At 44.0% G+C, this 22,161-nt stretch overlaps 1 protein-coding gene across 1 annotated transcript in view; it reads right to left on the bottom strand.

The window, feature by feature from the left end:
- RFX4 (regulatory factor X4) overlaps nucleotides 1-22,161 on the bottom strand; it is a 94,778-nt gene that overhangs the window by 63,912 nt on the left and 8,705 nt on the right. Inside the window, exons 3-4 of the mRNA XM_036760804.1 lie at nucleotides 12,312-12,372; nucleotides 2,393-2,516 (exon numbers count right to left, since the gene is read on the bottom strand). Of these exons, the coding sequence (XP_036616699.1) occupies nucleotides 2,393-2,516; nucleotides 12,312-12,372 (185 nt within the window). The remainder of the gene's footprint in view (nucleotides 1-2,392; nucleotides 2,517-12,311; nucleotides 12,373-22,161) is intronic.

Genomic DNA, 22,161 nt, shown 5'->3' with positions numbered 1-22,161 from the left:
GTTTTCTCAGAATTTTCTTATCTTCTCTTCTTTCCTTATGCTTCCACCACCCCCTTATTTTTATTCCATGCCCCCTAATTGCACCTGAGGCTACTCCCACCCCCCGCATCAGTCCAGCAACCCCCAGAGGGCAATATTTCCCACTTTGGGAACTTCTGCAAGATAATTTCCTACAGCCATGAAATCATCTTCACCCCTACCAAGATACCCTACTCCAATGGAGTCGAGCTCATGTAGAAAGGAGGACACCAAATTGGACTCCCTTAACATTATCTTTGGCATATTGTATTTCTCTTTATTTTGTTAAATAGTTCCCAGTTACATTTTAGTCTGGTTGGGGGCACTCGGATGCACCCTGCAATGGGGCCCTCAGGCCCCATGTCTGACACCTCTGATCTAGACCACTATAACAGCCTCCTGATGGGTCTCCCTGCCTCTAGCCTCTTCCTTCTTCACTACATCTAACACCCTTCTGCGTACAATGTTTAGAGAAGGAAGGGAAAATGCACTGGGCTCGGAGGAGGCAGGAGACCCGCCCCCCCCCCCCCCCCCCCCCGCCACTTCTTGGTCTTTTTCACCTTGGTCACTGAGCCTCAGTACTTTTCTCATCTGTATAGTAAGTGGGCAGGACTAGATCATTTCCAAGGGCTTTTCCAATTCAAAATCTAATGATTCTGTGATCATAGTTCTCTCTCTAATCACTAGCTGATGCTTCCTCCAATTAATTGGAAAATATTAAGAACTGTCAATTAAACAAGGTTAATTAACAAGTGTGGAGAAGGAAATGGCAAACCCCTCCAGTATCTTTGCCAAGAAAATCCCAAATGGGGTCATGAAGAGTCAGACACGCCTGAAATGACTGAACAACAGCAACACAGCCAGGATTTAGAGTCAGAGGACCTGGGTTCAAATCCAGCTTGCTACTTATTTTCTATGTCACCTTGAGCAGAGCCTTTCCTACCCTTGGGGCTGAGTTTTCTATCAGTAAATGAGGGGTTTGTGTTCAGTGGCCTCTCGGGTCCTTTCCAGATGAAGATTCTCTATCAGTACATTGTCTAGGTATTCCTTCCACCAAGGTTCTCCTCTGATGCCTCACCATGAATGGCATTGGGGAGGGCCAGGAACCCTGACTTTTCAAAGGCCAGATTGAAGACCTGAAGCTCCAAAGGTTCCCTCAACCTAGAAGGGCTTCGGGTAAGGGCCCAATGACGGACACCATGTCCTAGGACCAGCCCAGATAAGTCCAAAGAGGCCATCACTAGAAGAGCTGAGGGGGTTGGATTTCTCTGTACCAGCAACTCTTGAAGACCATCTCCTAAGCCACAGAGGGGCTGTGACCTGTGACCTACATTGGTAGACAGATTCCTACCCATATGGAAAGATTAGAGATTCCTGAAGTGCTCAAATGCCTAGATGCTTAGCCATCAAGTTAGTAAATGAGGCTTTAAAGCAGCTTTGTAATCCTATGTATTTTATTTTATACATTTAAAAACATGATTCACAGAGGGGGCCATAGGCTTCCCCAGACTGCCTGCCAAAGGAATCTAATATACACAAAAAGGTGGAGAGCTCCTGCTTTAAAGGAACATTCTGATCATTCTCCTTAGGCGGTCTACTAGAATGCTCAATAAGAATCTCTCTCTCTCTCTAAAAGAAATGACAATTACTTCATTAATATTGACCTAAAGTATTGACTGGCCAGCAATCAGGCTTCCAGCCCTTCATAAATGTCACCCAGAAGCATCGGCTCTGAAAGCTAACTCTAGGAGTGGGATAAGGGAGAGATGGCATTTTTCCACTTGTGCTGATGGCTGCAGGTCCTGAAGAATATAGGTTAAGGATCCTCCACTGGGCAATGGACAGGAGTGTGGTGGGGATGGTCAGGATCCAATGCGTTGCAAACAAGCAATCATGAAAAATAGAATGATATCAAAGATATCTTTAGAGAAAGATGTAACCAGAAAAAAAAGATGGGCTGAGGAGCAGTGGACAACAGACAAGACAACCTGCAGGTGCCACTGATAGTCGTACAATGTTAAAGAGACATGAGGAAGGTACCCAGGGCACGGGATAGACCCCTGTGGTAAATTTATCGGAGGACATGGGCAAGTAGCTTAGGAGGGTGAGCTGTGGAGGGGTGATCTGTATTGCTGGAGGGAATTTCCAAATTGATGAGATCCATTGGGAACTTGGAGTGTTGATGTCTGAAGACTCTGAGCTGTGAAACCAACCAGGTTTCCATTTACATATATATATATATATATATATGTATGTATATATATCTGTTAGTGACCTAACATTAACCTTTAATACCTTAACACAGACACAGACACACACACACACACACACACACACACACACACACACAGTGTCATCAGGTTTTTGAACTCACCTTCCCAAAGCTGGCAGCATTAACAGGTTGGGTGTCATTTTTCTCGCAGAAATCTAAGTAGTGCATGTACAGAGCGCTCCGGGGAATGCAGACGCCTTCTGCAATCTCATAATTCTCCTCCAGCCTGGAGAGACAATGCCAAACCAGCCCATTAAGTATCAATAGATTGGTTACTATCTGTTGACAATCCATGAATCTAGAACAGAGAAAACAGCTCTGGCTCTGGAGTCAGACAACCGAGGTTTAAATGCCGTTGCTGATACTTGCTACCTTTGTGACCTTGGGCAGGTCATTTTCCCTGCTTGGCAAAATGAGGAGGTTAAACTAGATGGCCTCAAAGGTCCATCAGCTCTAAATGATCTACAGAAAGATAAACAAGAAACAGGATGAGACAGCATGGAGGGGAATCCATTGAAATATCACAGATGTGAGCGATAGGGACCTCAGAGGTCTTCTGGTCCTACCCCTTCAATTTCCTTTTGATCGCTATAGGCTGTTGAACCGGGGAGTAACTGATGGCCAAGTGTGATGGCCCTGGAAGAGATATGCAATGTGCATCGGGGGTGGCAGGGACTTGTAAACTAGCTACAATGCTCTCGTGATGCAGTGATGTGTGCTTGCATTTGTATGGTAGTAGTAGAGAAAGAGAAGAGGGGAATCTGAAAGATATTCCGAAGCAATGGGAGCAAGATTTGATATAAGGGATAAAGGTTGAGGTAGAATCAAAGGGGACACTGATGTTTCACATATTTATTTTGGACAGTTGGATAAAGGTTTAAAAAGCAGCAGTCTGACAAAATCACTCTGCCACCTCTCCCGGTTCCTCAAGGACCTTATGTGGCTCCCTATTGCCTCTAAGATAAAAGACAAACTTCTCAGTTTTGGCATATAACATCCTGCACCATCTGGTTCCAGCCTGCCTTTCCAGACTTGTCGAGTACCGCTGACCACACTAGCCTACTTGCTGTCCCTTTTCACTTGACGAGCCAAGCATGCCACATTTCTTTCAAACTGTCCACTTAGCTTAGAATGCACTTCCTCCTCAACTTGTAAAATATCCCATCTTCCTCCAAGACTCAATTCATGTGTTCTATCCTTTAAGGAGACTTTCTTTTGGTTCTCCCGGGGTTGTGAGTGCTCACATCCCTTCCTCAAATGAATTTGTATATGCTTATCTCTTTACACTTATATTTTCCCCAGTAGAATGTAAACCTCTTAGGGGCAGAGTAGTGCCATGTTTTGTTTTTGTCTTGGATAACCTCAGTGTCAGGAACAATCAATGTCTGGTGAGTAATTGATGCTTGTTGAATTAATGAATGAATTTACAACCTGGATAGAATGTAAGCTCCTTGGAGGCAGGGACTGTTTGGGTCTTGTCTTTGTATCCCCCATGCACAGCACAGTGCCCAGCACATAGTGGGTGCCTAATAAATGTTTGTTGAATTGCAGGATGAATTGAGGGCTGTTGATTGAGTGAGCAATTAGGAAGCCTTTACAATCGTGTTATAATAATTTTGTCTTGGTGTCACAGCACTTTACACAGGATAGGAACTTAATCAATGCTTGAATTGGAATTAAATTTCAATTGACTTTTCAACCCAACTGTACCACTTGGTTTCATGTTTGCCTATCTAATACATTTGAACTTATAATTTGGGGACTGAACTTTTCTAGGGAGAGGATGTACTAGTATGATTTTATCCTTCCTTTACTTATCGATTCAGATGATCCTCTACAATGCATTTGGGACAGGAAATTCATATGCACACACAATTTAAAATATTCATTTATTTATATAACTAGTGGAAATTGGCTTACATTTATTGAGCATTTGCTATGTCAAAGCATGGTGCTGGGCTCTATGGAAGATACAAAGCCAAGTAGCATATAGTCCCTATATTTTCACAAGGAGGTTACAATCCCATAAATACTCTGTTCCTATAGCTCTTTAAGGGTCACTAAGCACTTTCCCCAAAATAAACCTACAAAGGAAGCAATACAAATATAATTTGCTTACTTTCAATTGGAGGCAATTAAGGCTGGGGGGGTTTAAGTGACTTATCCAGAGACATACAGCTAAGTAGGTTTTTGGAGCTAGGCTATGAACCTGGGTTTTCTGACTCTAGGTCTTTCTTTCCATGGCCTCACACAGTCTAATTAAATTCAATACAACAACTATTTAAGTGCCTAGCAAGGGGAGCACAGATTTTAGAGCAGGAGACCTCAGACATCATCTGGAACTTCTGCACTTACAGAAGAGAAAGCTGAATCCCTCAAATTCAATCCTTTCAATGAGTTACTAAGAGTAAGTGGTCTGTCTGCCGGGGATGTGCCCTCAGGGAGCTTATATTCTAATATCAAGCATAAGCATAGATACTAAATTGATAAAAGAAAATGAAATAGATAGAAAAACAGATAAAAGAAATGAGTATCTTCCCTGCCAAGGCCAGATGTCAGGATGAGAGTCAGAACAACTCTAGGAGTTGGACAGTTAAAGAAAGAATCAATCACCAAGGAAATATTAAGCACCTACTATGTACCCCATAGGTGCTGTGTTACATTAATGTTGGAGATATGAAACAGAAATGAAGTTTACCATCTTTCTGTGATCTATTTAAAACAGAGAGAGAAACCACTGATCCCATGAAATATCATTCTGTCAACCTCTTCTCAAAGAATTTTAAATGACCACATCTATTTGTTGACCCTGATCCTGGCATCTGGTTGTGAAACAAGCTCCCAGGACTCACAAGGAAAGGTTAAATTACGTTATTTTCAATATCCCTGCCAGGAGCAGCAAACTATTGTTATCGGATCTGGGCAACTGGTTTTGCAGACTCTGAGCTAATTAAGCAGTTACCTGTAAAAGCCAGATTCCTCCCCAATAACTAAATTTCTATGTGTGTTTTGTCCCTCCTTCATTTGGGTGGTTTATGACCATTTTAATAAGCTCTGTGGACAAATGAATGCAATTGATTTGTAAGGGAAACATCTCTCCTTTGTGAGTTTCCACAGGAATATTATCGTGGCATCTTTCCCCCAAATTCGTAGGCCTTCAACAAAACCTCTTTTCAAAGCCCAGAGAGTCCGCTTGTGTCCCCTTGTCACTAATTGGTACGTCAGCTCCCCTGGCAGAATGAAAAGCTGTTAATTATTTCTCTTCATATCTGACGAAATTTCCCCCTTTTCTCCTCTCTTTCAGAGGCGATCATTAGCCTGACATAGTGAACAAAGCCGCATTAGGACCTCAACTTCTTAATGATCAAAAAAGAAAAATCCCCCCACTCGGTCCATTTTCTTATCTCCTGTTTAACAACTTTATCATATTTGAATTTGGCCTCATCCTATTATGGAAAGATAATGAGGCTGCTGGTCTGCTGTCTAACAGAGACCATTCTTCGAAGGACGCATTTTTAAAACCACACTGAAGACAGGGACCGTAACAGCCTAGAGTTGTCTGTACTGATATTTGCAATAAAAAAGTCATAATATTGAGGATATGTTTTCCCCATTTTAATCTTAAGCCTGTGCTTTCCTGAATGCACTTAAGTACATACTTAGTGGGGTAATGGAAAAGGTTCTGCATTCAAATTCTGATTCAGACCAACTCCTGTGAGCCAGCTTTCTTTTCTATAAATGGGGGTGATATGTGTCCTAGTTACTGTCACAAGAGAAGCTTCTTATAAACCTTAACAGGGGCGGGCAACCTGCGGACTTGAGGCCACACGTGGCCCTCTAGGTCCTCAAGTGTGGCCCTTTGACTGAACCTAAAGTTCCCCACCCTTGCCTTAAGAGAGGATGAAAGGCGATATGATGCAGTGGAGATGAAACCCCAGCCTTAAAGTCTGGAAGGCCTGGGTTCAGGTCTTGACTCTCACATATGCTGCCTATGTTCTGGCCAAGTCACCCAACCTCTGAGATCCTCAGTTTCTTTATCTGCAAAATGGGAATAATTATCTTGTCATGGGGCAGCTAGGTGGCACAGTGAGTAGAGCGCCAGCCCTGGAGTCAGGAGGACCCGAGTTCAAATCCAGCCTCAGATGCTTGACACATGTACTAGCTGTATGACCTTGGGCAAGTCACTTAACCCCAATTGCCCTGCCCCAAAAAACAAACAAAACAAAACAAAAAAAAACAAAAAATAATCTTGTCGTGAAAAGTAGACTGGTATAGCAGACAGAAAACTGTCCTCAAAGCCTGAAAGGCCTGGATTCAAGTCTCTTTTCTAACACATACTGTCTGCGTGACCCTGAGCAAGTCACTCACTTCTCAATGTTTCAGGCAATCTTCTAAAATTCTAAGTGACAGGTAAGCAGCAGATCCATATAGATGGAGGGAGCTTCCCCATGCCAATGAAACCAGAGGTCCACCAGAAATATGAGGTCATATGCCAGTTTTTAAAAGTTTCTGTTATTCATTTCTTTACAGACTTATCTGGGCCAGACTTTTACAGGATTTCACAAAACATGTCCGAATCTGAATAACTCTTTAAAGCTCTAGAAAAATCTAAAAACCAATAGAAAATTTAGGAAAAACTGTTTTTAGAGATAGCTGAGTCAGCATAGCCAGAAAATCAACCAACCAATCAACAAGCATTTATTAAGCACCTACTGTCTTCCAGGCTCTGTGCTAGTCCTGGGGATAGAAGTACAAAGAATGAATGTATCTCCTTGAGTCTTTATATAACTCTTCATATATCTCTATAATTAGAAAATTAGCTCCATGAGGGCAGGGATTGTATTAAATACATATCCTTACTGATGGACAACACTGCACAGTTAAGAATTCAGACCAGTGAGTGCAGTCAATACTCAAGATTTATGTATTTAACTTTTACAGCTTCATGCATTCACCTGATTTTATCAGTAACCTCATTTTCACTTTCACATTGGCAACCACACACCTTGGCTGCTATATACAGTGGAGAAAAAAAAATGTGAGGAGGATATAGGTAAGTTTGTGGAGAGGCTGGTATCCTACCAGGTGCTTCACTGGTCTTGTTCACCCTTTCATTGTAGAGTAAAGAACACTCCATGCATTCATTGCATATAATGCCCTCACACCACCATTTAATACAGGTAAGATTTAGGTTAAAAATGTTAGGTTAAGAATTTTATTTGCTGAACAGTATTTATGGTACTGTAGATTTCATGGGATACAAAAAGCGAATGTTGTCTGAAATAAATTTTTTTTTAATTGACAAAAGGACACAGAGTTCTAGGGAATTACTGATGAGAAAAATGTTTTTCATGTTAACCAATTTTATTTTGTGTACTGCATTTTATGGGTTATTTCATGGTTAATGTGTTAGGAAAAGTGCAAAGTTAACAGAATTAATGTTTTGTGATAAATAATTGTTTGCAAAAAGCATATTTTCCGTAATCTCTACTGAAATATTACAGTGTTTGGTGGCTGTAAGAACCTAATCCCTTATTTCTACTCTCAAGTATCTTACAAGTGGGTTGGAAAGACAAGACAGGCAAGTATACATGTATAAATAATTAGAGAAGAGTAGGAGACAGCATATAGAATTTCAGAAAGGCCCTCGGAGGCCACATGACCTAGCCCTCACCTAAGCATAAGTAACCTCTATAGCATCTCTGACAAGGCCTTACCTTGGACTTTATTTGGTGGACACTTTGGGGGCAGGAGAATAACAAAGTACGAACTGTGCTCTAGGAAGATTAATCTGTCAGTAGTATTGGGGATGAATTTTGGAGGAAGACGCCAGTTGTCTTCATCATCCTAATGACTTAAGTCTAACTTAAACACTGAGTAACCTAATCTATCCCCTTGACACTCAGCCTGTCATCAGTTAAATTGGCATTTGGTGCAGATCTGACCTTTCCCTTTCATTTATGGAAACTAGACTAGACTTGTTGCATCTGAAGGTTAATAAGGTCTGAGTTATGGGCAGTGCTTTAATACAAAAACTAAGAAAAGGGGGTAAACCACACCATGGCCCCGTTGCCTTCCTCTGGGCCTCTCCATCATGCCCCAGGAAACTTCTCATTCTGCAAGATCACTTTGGCCCCAGAACTCACACCTCCTCAATACTTTTTGCCCTCTCTGTGACTGGAGGGCAGAGACCTCTCCTCACAGATCCCTCATTGGAGGATGGTGCCATCTATTCATTTCCCATCCAGTAGCACTTCCCCATCATGCCTTTCCCCACCAATGCTGGGATCTTCTCCCACTGCTATCTGTGCCCCTACCCTCTACTTTTGTTGTCTTCAAAGTAGAATGGAAGTTCCTTGAGGCCAGGGATCGTCTTTACTTTTCTTTGTATTCCTGGCTCTTTGTACAGTACCTGGCATATATTAGGTGCTTAATATATGTTCATTGACTAACGACATGACATATGTAGCCATTAGACCTCTTCATGCCCCTCTTTTTTCATTTCTCTCCTCTCTAGTTCTCCCATTCCTTCTTCCTTACTCTACTATCTGTACCTCCTTCTTCTCTTATTTCCCTCCATCCTCTTCTTCTGTTTCCTCTCACCCTCTAAGGATTTCTGGGTAAGTGTTTGCCCACTGGCTGACACAAAAGTTTAAAAGTTTGTTGACTCTCACTTTGGACTGCTATGGCTTTATGTCTTTCCATTACGGGGCATGAGAGATGATGATAAGGATAAGAAGATTATTTAATGCCCAAATAAAACAGGAATAAATAAAGCAGATACCATTCATAATGTTTTTAGTTCTGTTTTGTTCAACATTGTTATCGATGATTGGGTTAAGGCAAAGATGTCGCGTGTCAAGTGTATTATGTATACATGAGCTGAAGTATCATTTTTCAGTTCCCCCATCATATTTTAGGAGGGACATTGAAAAACTAGAGGGTGTCCTTAGGAGGGCAGCCAAGTTAGTAAAAAGACCAGACACCATGGCTATATGAGGTGAAGCTGGAAGGAAGCTTGGAGAGGAGAAGACATAGAGAAGACATGATAATTTTATTTAGGCATTGGAAAGCCTACCACGAGAAAGAGGGAGGAGGCTTGTTCTGCTTGGATCTGGAGGTCAGGATCAGGAGGAGAAAAGTGAAAATGGCAGAGACAGGTTTTGGCTAAACATAAGAACTTCCTTAACAGTGATATGCCCCAGCGGAATGGGATGCTTTAGGAGGTAATAAGTTCTCTGTCACTGGAGGTGTTCAACCAAAGGCGGGGTGACTAGACACCTAGAAGAGACAAGATTGCTATTCTACCAAGTGCATTCAGTTCTAAGAGTCTGTGGGTCTAGGATTCTATATTATGTCACTTCTGAATCAAGTGTTGGATTGTAAATGGGAATAAATTTATACTCGCTGATTTTACCAAGCAGAGAGGGTGCAGGAGCAGTGTCTTTCTAGAAAATCTCTGTTTCATAGAAAAGATGCCAAGCCCAGTTTTCTTCCTGCTTAGCTGTGGCCCCATGAATACTACAAAGAGGAACCTAAATTGGGCTTGTGAATTTCTGACTTCGGAATTTGAAAAAAAAAATAAGACAAATTACCCTAGGGCTTAATTTAGAAAAAAATAATAAAGAAAACTCAAATGAGAGACAATGAATGACCATTGAATCTTCCTTTCTGAGAATGCCATCCCACACTCTGTAAACAGCTGAAAAGTAAAATGTCTCCGATCTGACAGGACACAATGAATGTAACACAACACGGAAATGCCAAGAGACGCATGCGGGGGAGGAAGGCCTTCCTTGATGGGCTGGCACGGAGAAGGCCTGAATGATCCCACGTTTCCATTTCTAAATTTTCTCCCTGAATAGAGGCTATTGTGTGAGCAGGATTCCAGCAGCACTGAGAGTCCCCAAGAGTGTTGGGATTTACTAACCCTTGTGCCGGAGGAAGCCGGAAAGTATTGGGCAGAAGGCATTTTTACAATATTTGCCTGTTTTCTTCAGGGAAAACCACGTGGCCAATTATTGTAAGCTTTCTGGCTGACATGTTATTTGTTCCTTACATAGAAGGAGTCTTGTGGAAAGAGAGAATGATGCAAATGGGGTGGGGGAAAGGGAGGATGGGTGGGCAGAAGAAACAGTTCCCACCCCAAAGGATAGACATTGGAAGAGCCCACCAATATGGAACTAATGGTTCTTAGGCTATGTTGTTCCAAAAGGTGATCAATCATTCAACCAACAAACATTTACAAAACTCCCACAGTATGCTAGGCATTGGGTATACAAAGATACAAACAAAACAGTCCCTGCCCTCAAGGAGTTCCCATTCTATCAAGGAAAACAAGACGTAGAGACCATTGAGACAATTCTTAAATAAATTAAACACACAGCAGTATTTGATAACATTCATCCACCCCTCCCTTGAGATAATCTGTGTAGGAGAGAAAGTGCTAGACTTGGAGCTAGGGGGATCTGAGTTCACTTAGTAGCTGAGCAGCCCCGAGGACAGCATTTCCTGTCTCAGAACATCTGGGTCACTTCTCACATGGAGACAAGAAGAAAGCGCTTTGCAGATTCCTCGGGGCTAGAGAAAGGTGAGTTCTCATTATCATGGCATATCCCTTGTCTCATACTGTTGGCCTGCTTTGGTTGCTCTCCCATAAGTACACAAGGAGCTGTTGGCGAATGATTCATGACCTTCCAGAACACTCTAGATAGCCCAGAGAATCATAGATGCAGACCTCACCGCACCCCCAAATCCAATGAGGAAGCCATAAGCAAAGGACGGTCTGAACCAATTGGCATTCACAAATCATTTGGGGTTGGGGTGGGGTGGAGCGACCAGATGGGGAATTCCTAGTGAGGAAAATCCCTCCCCAGATACAGGTCAATATCTGCCAAGAAATCCATAGTGGGAGAGAGCTTCCCTGGGGCACAGAGCAGGAATACGCCCAGGCTCACACAGCTACCCACGATCCTCCTCCCTCACTCCATCATCTGTGTCTCCATCAAATCACGGATCTGAAACCGGGCAATTTCTCTAGGTCCCTTCCCTCAGCACCGGTGCAAAGGAGAGGGCACTGCAGTGAAAGTGAGAATCCCTCTCTATAAAACACAGGCAACTCACCCACCCCCTGCCCCCAGCCTTGGTTGCTTCCTCTGTCTCTAGAGAAGCATCTTCCAGGGGTCTGCCCCCAACAGGAAGTGTTCTAGCTGAAGGCAGAGGACCAGGCAACCAGAAACAATGACCCGAACCCTAGAGTGACCCATCCAGTAACCCCTAACCCTAACACAGACAGTGAGCAGCAAAGTTGGGGTCTATCTATCCATCTATCCATATCTATCTATCCATGTATCTACCATCTGTCTCTCTATCTATCTATCTATCTATCTCTCCCATCATAGATGTAAAGCTTGCAGGAACCAACCATAGAGGTCAAAAAGTTTAACCTCCTTCTTGTACAGATGAGGGAGGTTCAGAGAGGTAGTGACTTGCCCAGTGTCTGTGAAAGAAGGGAGGGATTTGCAAAGCTAGAGATGGGGGGTTGGTCAGGGAGAATCCATTCCTGGCATCAGAGATAGTGTGAGCAAAGACACCATAAGAATATCAATAACAGTGAAATGGAGTGTGGAAGTGTAGGTAGGGTGTACCTACCACTTATGACTCTGTCTACCTTCATATTTTGATATGGAGAAATGTGCCATTGATGGACTTCACAAGATGCTGCAATTCTCCAACCTGGCTAAGACTTGAGTGCTTTCTGCACAAATGCTCATAATGAAGTTACCTGATTATCACTAATAATAACAACCATAATTCACATTCATAGAGCACCTGAAGATTTATAAAGTGTTAATGCAATGGGTCCATGCTTTTTTAAAAAATAATGTTTGGTTTAAAATCCTTTTAAATAAATTTGATTTAAAATCTTTTCATTCAACACCAGTTCCATGTTGGCTCCATGGGCAAGAGGATAGAAACACAATATTAGGGCTTTATCAACGTTTTTGAAGAGGAAACTTACCACTGAAGGGTGGCAGGTGTTGAATGGGGTTTGGACGCTCGGTTATTTTCTTTTTCCTCATCTGTGGAAGGACAAAGAAAGAATTAGACTCGGCAGGAAAAGGCAAAGGGTTTTGACTCTCCCAGGTGGAAGAATCATGTGTCCACCTGCCTGTTTGGTCTCCCATCCACAATTAGAGTCCTGCCACAGATACTTCATAGCACTGGTGCAGTGGGCAGAAGGTTGGAGTGGAAGAGGACCTGAGTTTGAATCCTGATTTTGCCTCTTAGTAGCTGTGTGACCTTGGGCAAGTCACAGCGTCTCTGGACCAAGGTCTCTTCATCTATAAGGGAGAGGGTTGGGGCAAGAGGCCTCTAAGGTCCCCTTTACCACTAAACCTATGACCCCATGATCATCGAATATGCTAGGAAAGCTAATGAAGCTTAACTACATAGTGACAGAGTAACTCACAAGCCCATAATCATGAGCCTCTGGGGGATTCTTTTACCCAGCTGTCATACAAGATTTAATTGTGAGCATCTTGAGGGCAGGGATTATATTCTGCCTCTTTTTGTATCCCTAGCACTTAGCACAGTGCCTGGCACACAGCAGGTGCTTAATAAATATTTATGGATCACTGATTATTGATAAGAGACCATTAAAAAAGAAAGCTGTCTAGAGCTTTTCTTTGCTCTAGTCCAGGGGTGCTTAACTATTAGATGGTAAGCTTCTTGAGGGCAGGGATTATATTCTGCCTCTTTTTCTATCTCCAGTACTTAGTTCAGTGAGTAGAACATTGTAGGTACCTAATAAATGTTTATTGACTGACCAACTAACAAGATACTATTAATTCCTTTTTGTCTCCAAAAAGAATCTTATAAGACACTGCAATTCTCCAGCCCAGCTAAGAGTTTAACATTTTCTATGACAATACTCATTAGGTTTTTTTTTGTAAGTTGCCTGATTATCATTCATAATGACAATCATAACTCACATTCACGGGATGATCTGGTGTGTCTAGCTAGGAAGCCTAAAGCAGTAGGCACTGGTTCTGAGTCAGTGTGTGGGATGAAAGACCCTCACCAATTAAATTTATGATAAGGAGCCATCTCAGGGTGGGAACAGAAATAAATTTTATTCAATTCTCGAGAACAGATCTAGCAAGGGAGGCAAAGTTCATGGGGCAAAGCACCAATAATTATACCTAACACGAGAGAATCCCCACCCACCTCTGACCCTTCTCACCATTGGCTGGGAGGTGGGCTTACAATCTGAGCATGAAAGCTAGACAAAGAACTGGGAAATCGAGGCACAGAAACTCCAATTCCCATTCCCTTAGTTAATGTTTACAACTGAGGTGACATCTATAAATCTAAAGAAGGAGAATAGGATAAGGGGAGGGGGAGACCCTCTCCATTCTTTTACAGTACTTTTACAGTAAAGGAAAGCAGGTCACAGTGACCCCATTCTTACTGAGCAAATCTTTAAACCAGAACCAGAAGAAAGAACAAAAAGTTTCAGGGTAAACTTTCCCAGAGGCTGAGCCATCAGACTCTCACGGCCTCAGAATTTTTCCACTTCCCTATTTCCCTATTTCTTGACTTTTAAACATTTCTTAGTATAGATACAGATATATATTTATACATATCTTCCCTGTGAAGTCTTGACATTTTATTTACCTCACACAGGCAGTGTCCAGCCTTATATCTAGTCATCATCTTTTCATGCAGGCCTATATAATAGCCCCCAAAACACCACAAGGTAGGACGGCTCTTTGAGAAAGGGAATGTCTGGCCTACACAGAGTCTCACTCTCTCCTCTTTATTCGCTTGCTTTGTCGGAATGTGCAATATATAAATATAGGAAGGACCAGCGTAGCCTGGGGCAGGCCCAAAGCAGGGATCCCCTCCACCAACGGGTCACAGGGGGCTGTGGATTAGCAGAGCATCCTGTAAGGTCAGCGTATCACAGATCTCAGGCACCTTGACTCGTTCAGTCATTTCAGTCGTGTCCGGCTCTTCCTGACCCCATTTGGGGTTTTCTTGGCAAAGATGATGGGGTGGTTTGACGTATTCTTCCCCAGCTCATTTTACAGATGAGGCAACTGAGGCAAATAGGGTTAAGTGACTTGCCTAAGGTCACACAGCTAGGATGTGTCTGAGGCCAGATTGGAACTCAGGAGATGAGGAAACGGAGACCAAGATCAATGTGGTCACTTGCCTGTGGTTCCATAGCTAGTGAGCAGCAGAATAAGGATTCTAACTCAGAACCTCTGACTCCACACCAGGCCCTCCTGCCTCGATGCCACACCCCTGGGGTCCTTTTCCTGGCCTGTAAGTGGCCTCTCCTTCCTCTGGTCCCCACTCCCTTCCTCCTTCATGGGGGTAATCTCTGCCTTCAGTGAACGCCTGGATCCCCGCGGGCGCAGAGGATCCTGTGGCACATTCATTGCCGGTCTCGTCGCATGTGTGTACTGAAGCCCTGTCTGAACTCTCGGCTCAATGAGAGGAGGGCCGGCTCCTAGCACGGGGCCTCTGCACCGACGGGCCATGCGCAGGAAATGCCGGCTGCTCATCAGCTTGGAGAGTGGGAAGGAACCTTACAGGTCATCCTGTCCAACCCTCCCATTTTGGTGATGAGTAAACTGAGGCACAGAGAGGGACAGGGTCGAAGATTTGGAGTTGGAAGGGAGCTAAGAGATTCTCTAATGAGAAAACTCAAGTCTGAAGAGACTGAACTAGCCGAAGGCCATATAACTAGTAAGTGGCTTAGGCGGGATTTGAACCCAGATCTTCCTGACTACATGGGGAGCTGGGTGGCTCAGTGGGCAGAGTGCTGGGCCTAGGTTCAGGAAGACCTGAGTTCAAATGTAGCCTTAGACACTTCCTAGCTGTGTGACCCTGGGCAAGTCACTTCACCTTGTTTGCCTGAGTTTCCTCATGTGTAAAATAGAGATAATTGTAGCACCTCCTTCACAGAATTGTTGTGAAGATTAAAAGGAGTGAACCTCAGGAAGGTGCTCTGCAAATTGTAAAGGCCTCGCTCAGTGGTGGCCCACCCTAATAGCTCTGAAGGTCCATGATCTGCATGGAGGATCCATGTGGATGAAATAGGCCCCCTGGGGATAGTGACATGATCTTGGCATGGCTCTCAGAGGCCGTGATGTCCATCCTGGACCAGATGGCCCAGTGGGAAGAGCCCTGAGTGTCCCTGGCTGGGGGGGAGCGGGGTCCTCACTGGCCTTTGCTCTAAGCCGGTGCCCACTCTTCCCACAGATGCTGCGGGCAGTTGCGAGAAGACGTGCCCCAGGGGGATGAAGGGAGGAAGAAAGGTTTTCTAGATATTGCTTAATTATGCAGTCTCAGTAAATGGAGTCCTAACTCCGCCATTAATTACCCAACATCAGCAAGATCTTGGTCTTTTCATAGGCCTCAGGTGGCACAGTGGACAGAGCGCTAGGCCTGGAGTCAGAAAGGCCTAAGTTCAAATCTGGCCTCAGACTGGGTGAGCTTGGGCAAGTCTCTTAACCCTGCTTATCTCGGTTGCCTCATCTATAAATTAAGTAGAGAAGGAAATGGCAAACCACTACATTATCTTTGCCGAGAAAATTCCAGATGGGGTCACAGAGAGGTGGACAACAACAACCATCTTTTCACCTACAAAGGAAAGACCCTAAACCTCTTCACAACCTGGACACTTTTTAACCCTTCTGTCTTATTACACACTGGCTTTCTTGCTAACCTTCACACCTGCTACTCCATCTCCCACTCCCAAACCTTTGCCCTGGGCTGCTCCCAATGCCTAGAATGCTCTTCCCCCTCGCTTCTGTCTCCTGGAGTTCTGGATTTTACTTCAAGACTCAGTTTGCTGTCTTTTTCAATGCCCTCAGAAAGATAAGAAAACTCAAACCTCAGGGCAGGGCTGCCATGACTTGCTGGGAAGGGAGTAACAATCTGCCCATGGCTAGCAAACTCCTACCTCCTCTTCTCCTAGTCCTGGTGATAATGGAATCCCATCCACCTGGGCAAAACAGCCCATCGCCCACATTCCCATCTCCCATCTGACCCAATCCTGTCAGGTCTATCCCCTCCCATCCATTGTGCCTCTGGAAGCCCATTCTATCATTAATAAATAGCCCTTCTAGCAGACGTCTTCCCTTAGCCCTCCTTCCACTTCCTCACAATCATGGACACCTGGCTCTCACCCCCTTCCCCAAAGACCCTGCATCCCTGCTGCCCTCCCCAGTACCGACTGTGCCCTTGCTCCAGAAGGAGCAGGTCTGCTCCTTGGTCTTCTCCACTACTTGTAGATTCTCAACATGCCTCCATCCCTCAACAAGCTCTTCTTTGAGGGTCTCAACACTCAGAGCTATTACCCAATCCATATCTTGGTTGCCATAATCTCCCCACCCCTAGTTCACTCCCTCTCCTCTCTTAGGAATTCAGCACCCAGCTCACAGTCATCATTTTCATTACAAGCCTTGGTCCCCACACCTGGGAACTTTGATATACACACTGACAGCTCCTCGAAAAGTTTGGCCTTTCGGGCGCATCAGTGACTGTACCTGACCTCCACCTGTGCCAGACACAAAGATGGCGGTACCTTTGAGCCTGTCATCTAGAATTCTTCTACTTCTTTGAAAATCCCCTCTCAGGCCCTAACCTCTTGCCCTTCCACGCGCCCCTCGGCCTCACTCCTTCTGACCCTCTTCCTCACCCTCTTCATGACCTCTCTCTAGTCCCTGTTACCCTTTCCTGTTTCTCCCTGCTCAGGCCTCACTTTTCTCCATCCACAGTCTCAACCTTATACTACATTGGTTGCCAAACCTTTTTGATTATACAACCCTCTCAACACAAAATATTGGCATGTGCAGTCTAATATGTGCATATTTATTTTTAAATCACCTACATGTACTGCTGTACTCACAACTTTGCATATTATAAAGCTTACACACAAAAATTAAAGAAAGATGAGATAGGGATGACATAATACTTCATCCTAGCATCAGTAGGAAGTCACTGGAGTTTACTGAGCAGGGGAATGATGCGGTCAGATCCAAGCTTTAGGAAAACCACTTCGGCTGGGGTGTGGAGAAATGGAAAAGGGACAGAGTGGAGGCAGGGAGAGAAATCAATGAGTGATAGTGTAGGCAAGAGGTGATGGGGCACTGAGCTAGGAACTAGATGTGAGCGGAGAGAAGCGAACAGATGCAAAAGGAAGAAACCAAAAACTGTCAAGTGATTGGGTGGGTGGGAAGTGAGGAGTTGAAGATGACACTGAAGTTATGACCTTGAATGACTGGAAGGATGGTGGTATCCTCAACAGTTCTAGAGAAGTTTGGGCAAAGACTGGGTTTGGGGGGCTAGGGGCCTGGCCACCATTTTGGAGACTATGGCTCCAGTGAACCAGTTCAACTCTGTACTCTCCTTTACTCTCAGATCTCTTGACTTTTTTCATATCTCTGTTTATGCTGTTCCAAAGCAACCTTGGGTTACTCCCACAATCCACCTTCTACCATCCACTGTCCACCTTCCACCTTTTACCTTCCACTGTCCACCACCCACCATCCAACATCCAACTAAAAAGACATAGAAGAAATGGAGATAAGGGCAGGTGACTGAGGCCAGATGGCTCATAAAAATGGTAAGCCAAAACCCCAGATGAGATGAGGCTCACAATAGGTGCCAGACAATAAAAGGGGCTCCAGAAGGGTGGTGAGAAAGGCAGAACCAGCTCTGTGTCGTGGGAGGAACTCGGGCTCTGCAGTCAGACAACCTGGCTCCAAATCCCATGCCTGTCACTGGTAACTCGTCACCTTGGACAAATTGTTCACTATCTCTGTGCCTTGGTTTCTTCTGTTACCTGATAAGATAGGAATTAGACCAGATGACCTATAAAGTCTTCTGCAACTTTCCCAGCATGATCCTAGGAAGACCAAAGAAGGGCTAGGCCTGCTGTTTAGAGTCAATGAAAAGCTCAAAGATAGGCTAACACTGCACAGAGTAGGAGCAGGGGATCATCCTCTACATGCTGCATTCCCACTTATGCAGCCCAGAACCATGTTTCTTTCTTTACATCACACTGCCGACTAGGTGAGAGTGACCTTGTGTCTCATTGAGATCACCAAATCTTTTTTAAAACTACTCTTACAAAAACCCAGCACTTTCCCATCTTGATTTGAGGGGCTCACTCTTCCTCCTTTAGCGGCCCCTCTCCACACCCCACATCTCCTCTCCCTATTATGATTTCCTCCTCCTTTCCCTTGTTCTTTGTAATTATCTCCTTAGTCTTACAGCTGCATTCTAGTCTGGTGGGGAATCTCGCCCATGCTGGGATGACACACAGGTCCACAGCCAGAAAGGACCAGAGTTCTTCTTGTCCAACTCCATGATTTTCCCTGAGCAGACTTAAGATGTCCAATCAGGCAGCAAAGCCCATTCATTTCACCTCCATCATGCCTTCATCCACGCCCTTTTCTCTACTCATACTCATTGCCACCACCCTAGCTCATCATATGTGCAGCCCCTTCAAGTCTCAGCTATTATAGTAACCTCCTAACCAGTCCATCTTGGTCACAGCTATCAAAAAATCCCAAAACAACAGCAAAAACCACCTTTCCAAGCTATCAATCTGCCCATATCTTTATCCTGCTCTAAAACTGCGAATGGCTCCCTATTGCTCCCAGAATAAAATACACCTAGCATTTAAGGCCAGCCACAAACGATTGGCTTCCTGTCCAGCAATGTATCACATGACTCCCCCTCATATAGGTTACATTCTAGCCAAAGTGTGCTACTAGATGTCCCCTGATCCTACCCTGGGCAGGCCAGGGATCATAATCCTTATTTTAGTCTCTTCACAGTGATTCAATCTTGTTTCTCCCATTTATTGAGAAGTTTCATCACTAGAAAGGGATAACATTTTTTTTGGTCAGAACAATTCATGAAGTGTGAAGGCATGGCCATCAGCATTGATGGAGGGAGTGAGCTCCCCATCATTAGAGGTCTTCTGGTTACAGCTGCATGACTACCTGCCATAGCCCTTGTAGAAGTTACTGTTGTCCGTGTAGAGATTAGACTAGATGGCCTCTGAGGTCCCTTTCTATCTCTAAGATTCCGTTATTCTGTGATTAATCTCTTCCTATTTTAATGATGGTGACTTGATGATAAATTCTTAGAGAAATACATTGCAGGGTTAAAAGTACATTCCTTTCCAATGCTAGCTTCAAAGGGCCAATCGATTTGGCAATCTGTCACCAAAGGTTCCAAACCCTGATAATTAATATTCATGAAAAGGAGAATGTAGGCATGGTCTGCCATTGTGGCCTACATCTTAGAGATGGGGAAAAGCAACAGCACAAAACTTGTCTAACTCTCTAGCTCGAGACAAGCTGGCGTAGAAATGAGCTGGGAATGGAGAGACCTGGGTGGTGACCTTGACTCTTCCATTATTAGCTCTGTGACCTTCAGAAACTCACGTCCCCTTCTCCTGAGCCTCAGTTTCTTTATCTGCCATTTGAAGGAATTAAACAAGATGATTTCTAAGGTCTTTTCTGGTTCTAAGAATTGATTCCCATTTAACAGTTAGGGAAACCAACACCAGAAAAGTATTGCCCAAGATTATGCAGCTGGGCTAGTGACAGAGCTGGATTTAAAGGGTCAGTCATGGGGTAGTGGAAAGAAGATTAGGTGTCAAGTGAGTAGAGACCTAGTTTCTAATCCTGGCTATGTCTCTTACTAGCAAGCCTCAGTTTCCTTTTTTTGTAAAATAGGGATAAAACAGATGAACTACCCCCCAAGGCTATCATAGGGAAAGCATTCACTTGGACCTCTAACATTAACAGCCCCCAACTACCTTTGCAGTCCAGCCACACTGGCCTTCATGCTGATCTCCACACATCTCCCCATCTCTAGTCTCTATACTTCTGTACTGGCTATCCCCCAGGCCCAGCATGTCTTTTTTTCTTCATCTCTCCATCTCTCATAATTCCTGGTTTCCTTCAGGACAGCTTAAGCATCACCTTTAGTCTTTTCTGGTCTTCCCAGTGGCTAGCGCTCCCTCTCCCCTCAGGTTACCTTATATATGTTCTCTCTGTCTCTGTCTCTCTCTTTTTCTCTCTTTCTCTTTGTGCCGAGCACTCCCCTGTTAGACGGTGAGCTCCTGAGAACACCATTGAAAGCTACACCTTGAAGTTATTATAAATTTAAAAGGAAAAGTAGGCTGTACACAATAGAGATTCCTGGTTTTATACATGACCCTTTTTTTAGGTTCTACTTTATATATGGAAATGCCCACTTTATTTTGGTGTTCATTAAGTTTGGAACTTAAAAAAAAACAATTTATTAAAAACAGAATGTAAGCTCCCCTAAGGACAAGGACTGTTCTCTTTTGTCATTGTATCCCCAGCACTTAACTCAGCAGCTAGCATCTACTAAGCATTTGATGAGTATTTGTAGATTGAATATATAAATTTGAATCAGGAATAATAATAAACACCATTACACGGCACTTACAGTGTACCAGGTACTGTGCTAAGTGCTTTTTAATCATTATCTCACAACCCTGTAAGGTATCCCCATTTTACAGATGGGGAAACTGAGGCAAACCAAGGCTAAGAGACTTGCCCTGGGTGACACAGCTGGTACAGAACTCGAGCCTCCTAAATCCTCATCCTCTATTCTTTCCACTCTACCACAATTGTCGCTCTCTGGCCATTCTGTCGATCCCCTTCATTACCTATCCTAGTGTTTATAGGATCATGGAGGTGGAGCTGGGAGGGACCTCAGAGGCCACCTAGTACAACCCCCTCACTTAAAATAATAATAATTATGTTTATTATTATGTTATCACATAAGTATATTATCATCGGTACTATTATAGCAGCTACAATTCCACAGTACTTACTGCGTGCCAGGCACCATGCTAAGTGCCTAACAATTATCTCTTTGGACCCTCACAATAACCCTGGGAGGTGGGTGCTATCATTATTCCCATGAAGAAACTGAAGCAAGCAGACGGTAAATGACTTGTCCAGGGTCACACAGCTAGTCAGTACCCGGGGCTGGATTTAAACTCAGGTCCACCTGGCTCCAGGTGCTGGGCTCTATCCACTGCAGTGCCACCCAGCTGACAGGGAGGGATCACATCTCTAGAGCCCATAGGGATCTCCGACACCATCTAGTACAATCCCTTCATTTGGCGTTCCACTTTTCTCATACCAGTTTATTAAAGACTCTCATCAAAAATGGAATCCCCTAGGAGTGGCATCGTGGTGGGCTGCAAGAACCCACGTATGGGACTCAGAAGACCTGGGATAGAAACCTGGCTCTTCTACTTACTGCCTGCATGACCTTGGGCAGGTCCCTTTCTCTTCCAGCCCTCAGTTTACTCAACTGTAAAACAAGACCCACTTCCTCTCTATGTCCTGTAATCTTCAGTGCCCCCATCTATGAGGAAGCAACGTGGCACAATGGGCTAGACTGTTGGACCTGGAGTCAGGGAGGCATGGGTTCAAATCCTGACTCTGTCACTAACTATCTGTTTGGCCCTGGGCCTCAGTCTTTTCATAAGTGAAATGGTCCTATGGCTTATCTAAGTCTCAGGGGTGTCATCTGTAAAATGAAAATAATGATATTTGTAATACTTCCCTTCACAAGACCATGAGGCTTGAATGAGACAAATTACAGAAAACACTTTGGCAAACATTAAGGTATTCTGGAAATGTCACACGGGTTCATAATTCAGGGTTGGAGGGACCTCAGAGGCCACCTAGTTAGTCTAACATATCATCGTACAGATGTGGGAACTGAGATGAAAAAGAAGCGATTTGCCCAAGGTAACACAGACATTAATGGACAGACACAAGATCTGA

The sequence above is a fragment of the Trichosurus vulpecula genome, chromosome 5 (genome assembly GCF_011100635.1).
Source record: "Trichosurus vulpecula isolate mTriVul1 chromosome 5, mTriVul1.pri, whole genome shotgun sequence".
In the NCBI taxonomy this organism is placed as follows: domain Eukaryota; kingdom Metazoa; phylum Chordata; class Mammalia; order Diprotodontia; family Phalangeridae; genus Trichosurus; species Trichosurus vulpecula.
This window is presented reverse-complemented; position numbering and strand designations above follow the sequence as displayed.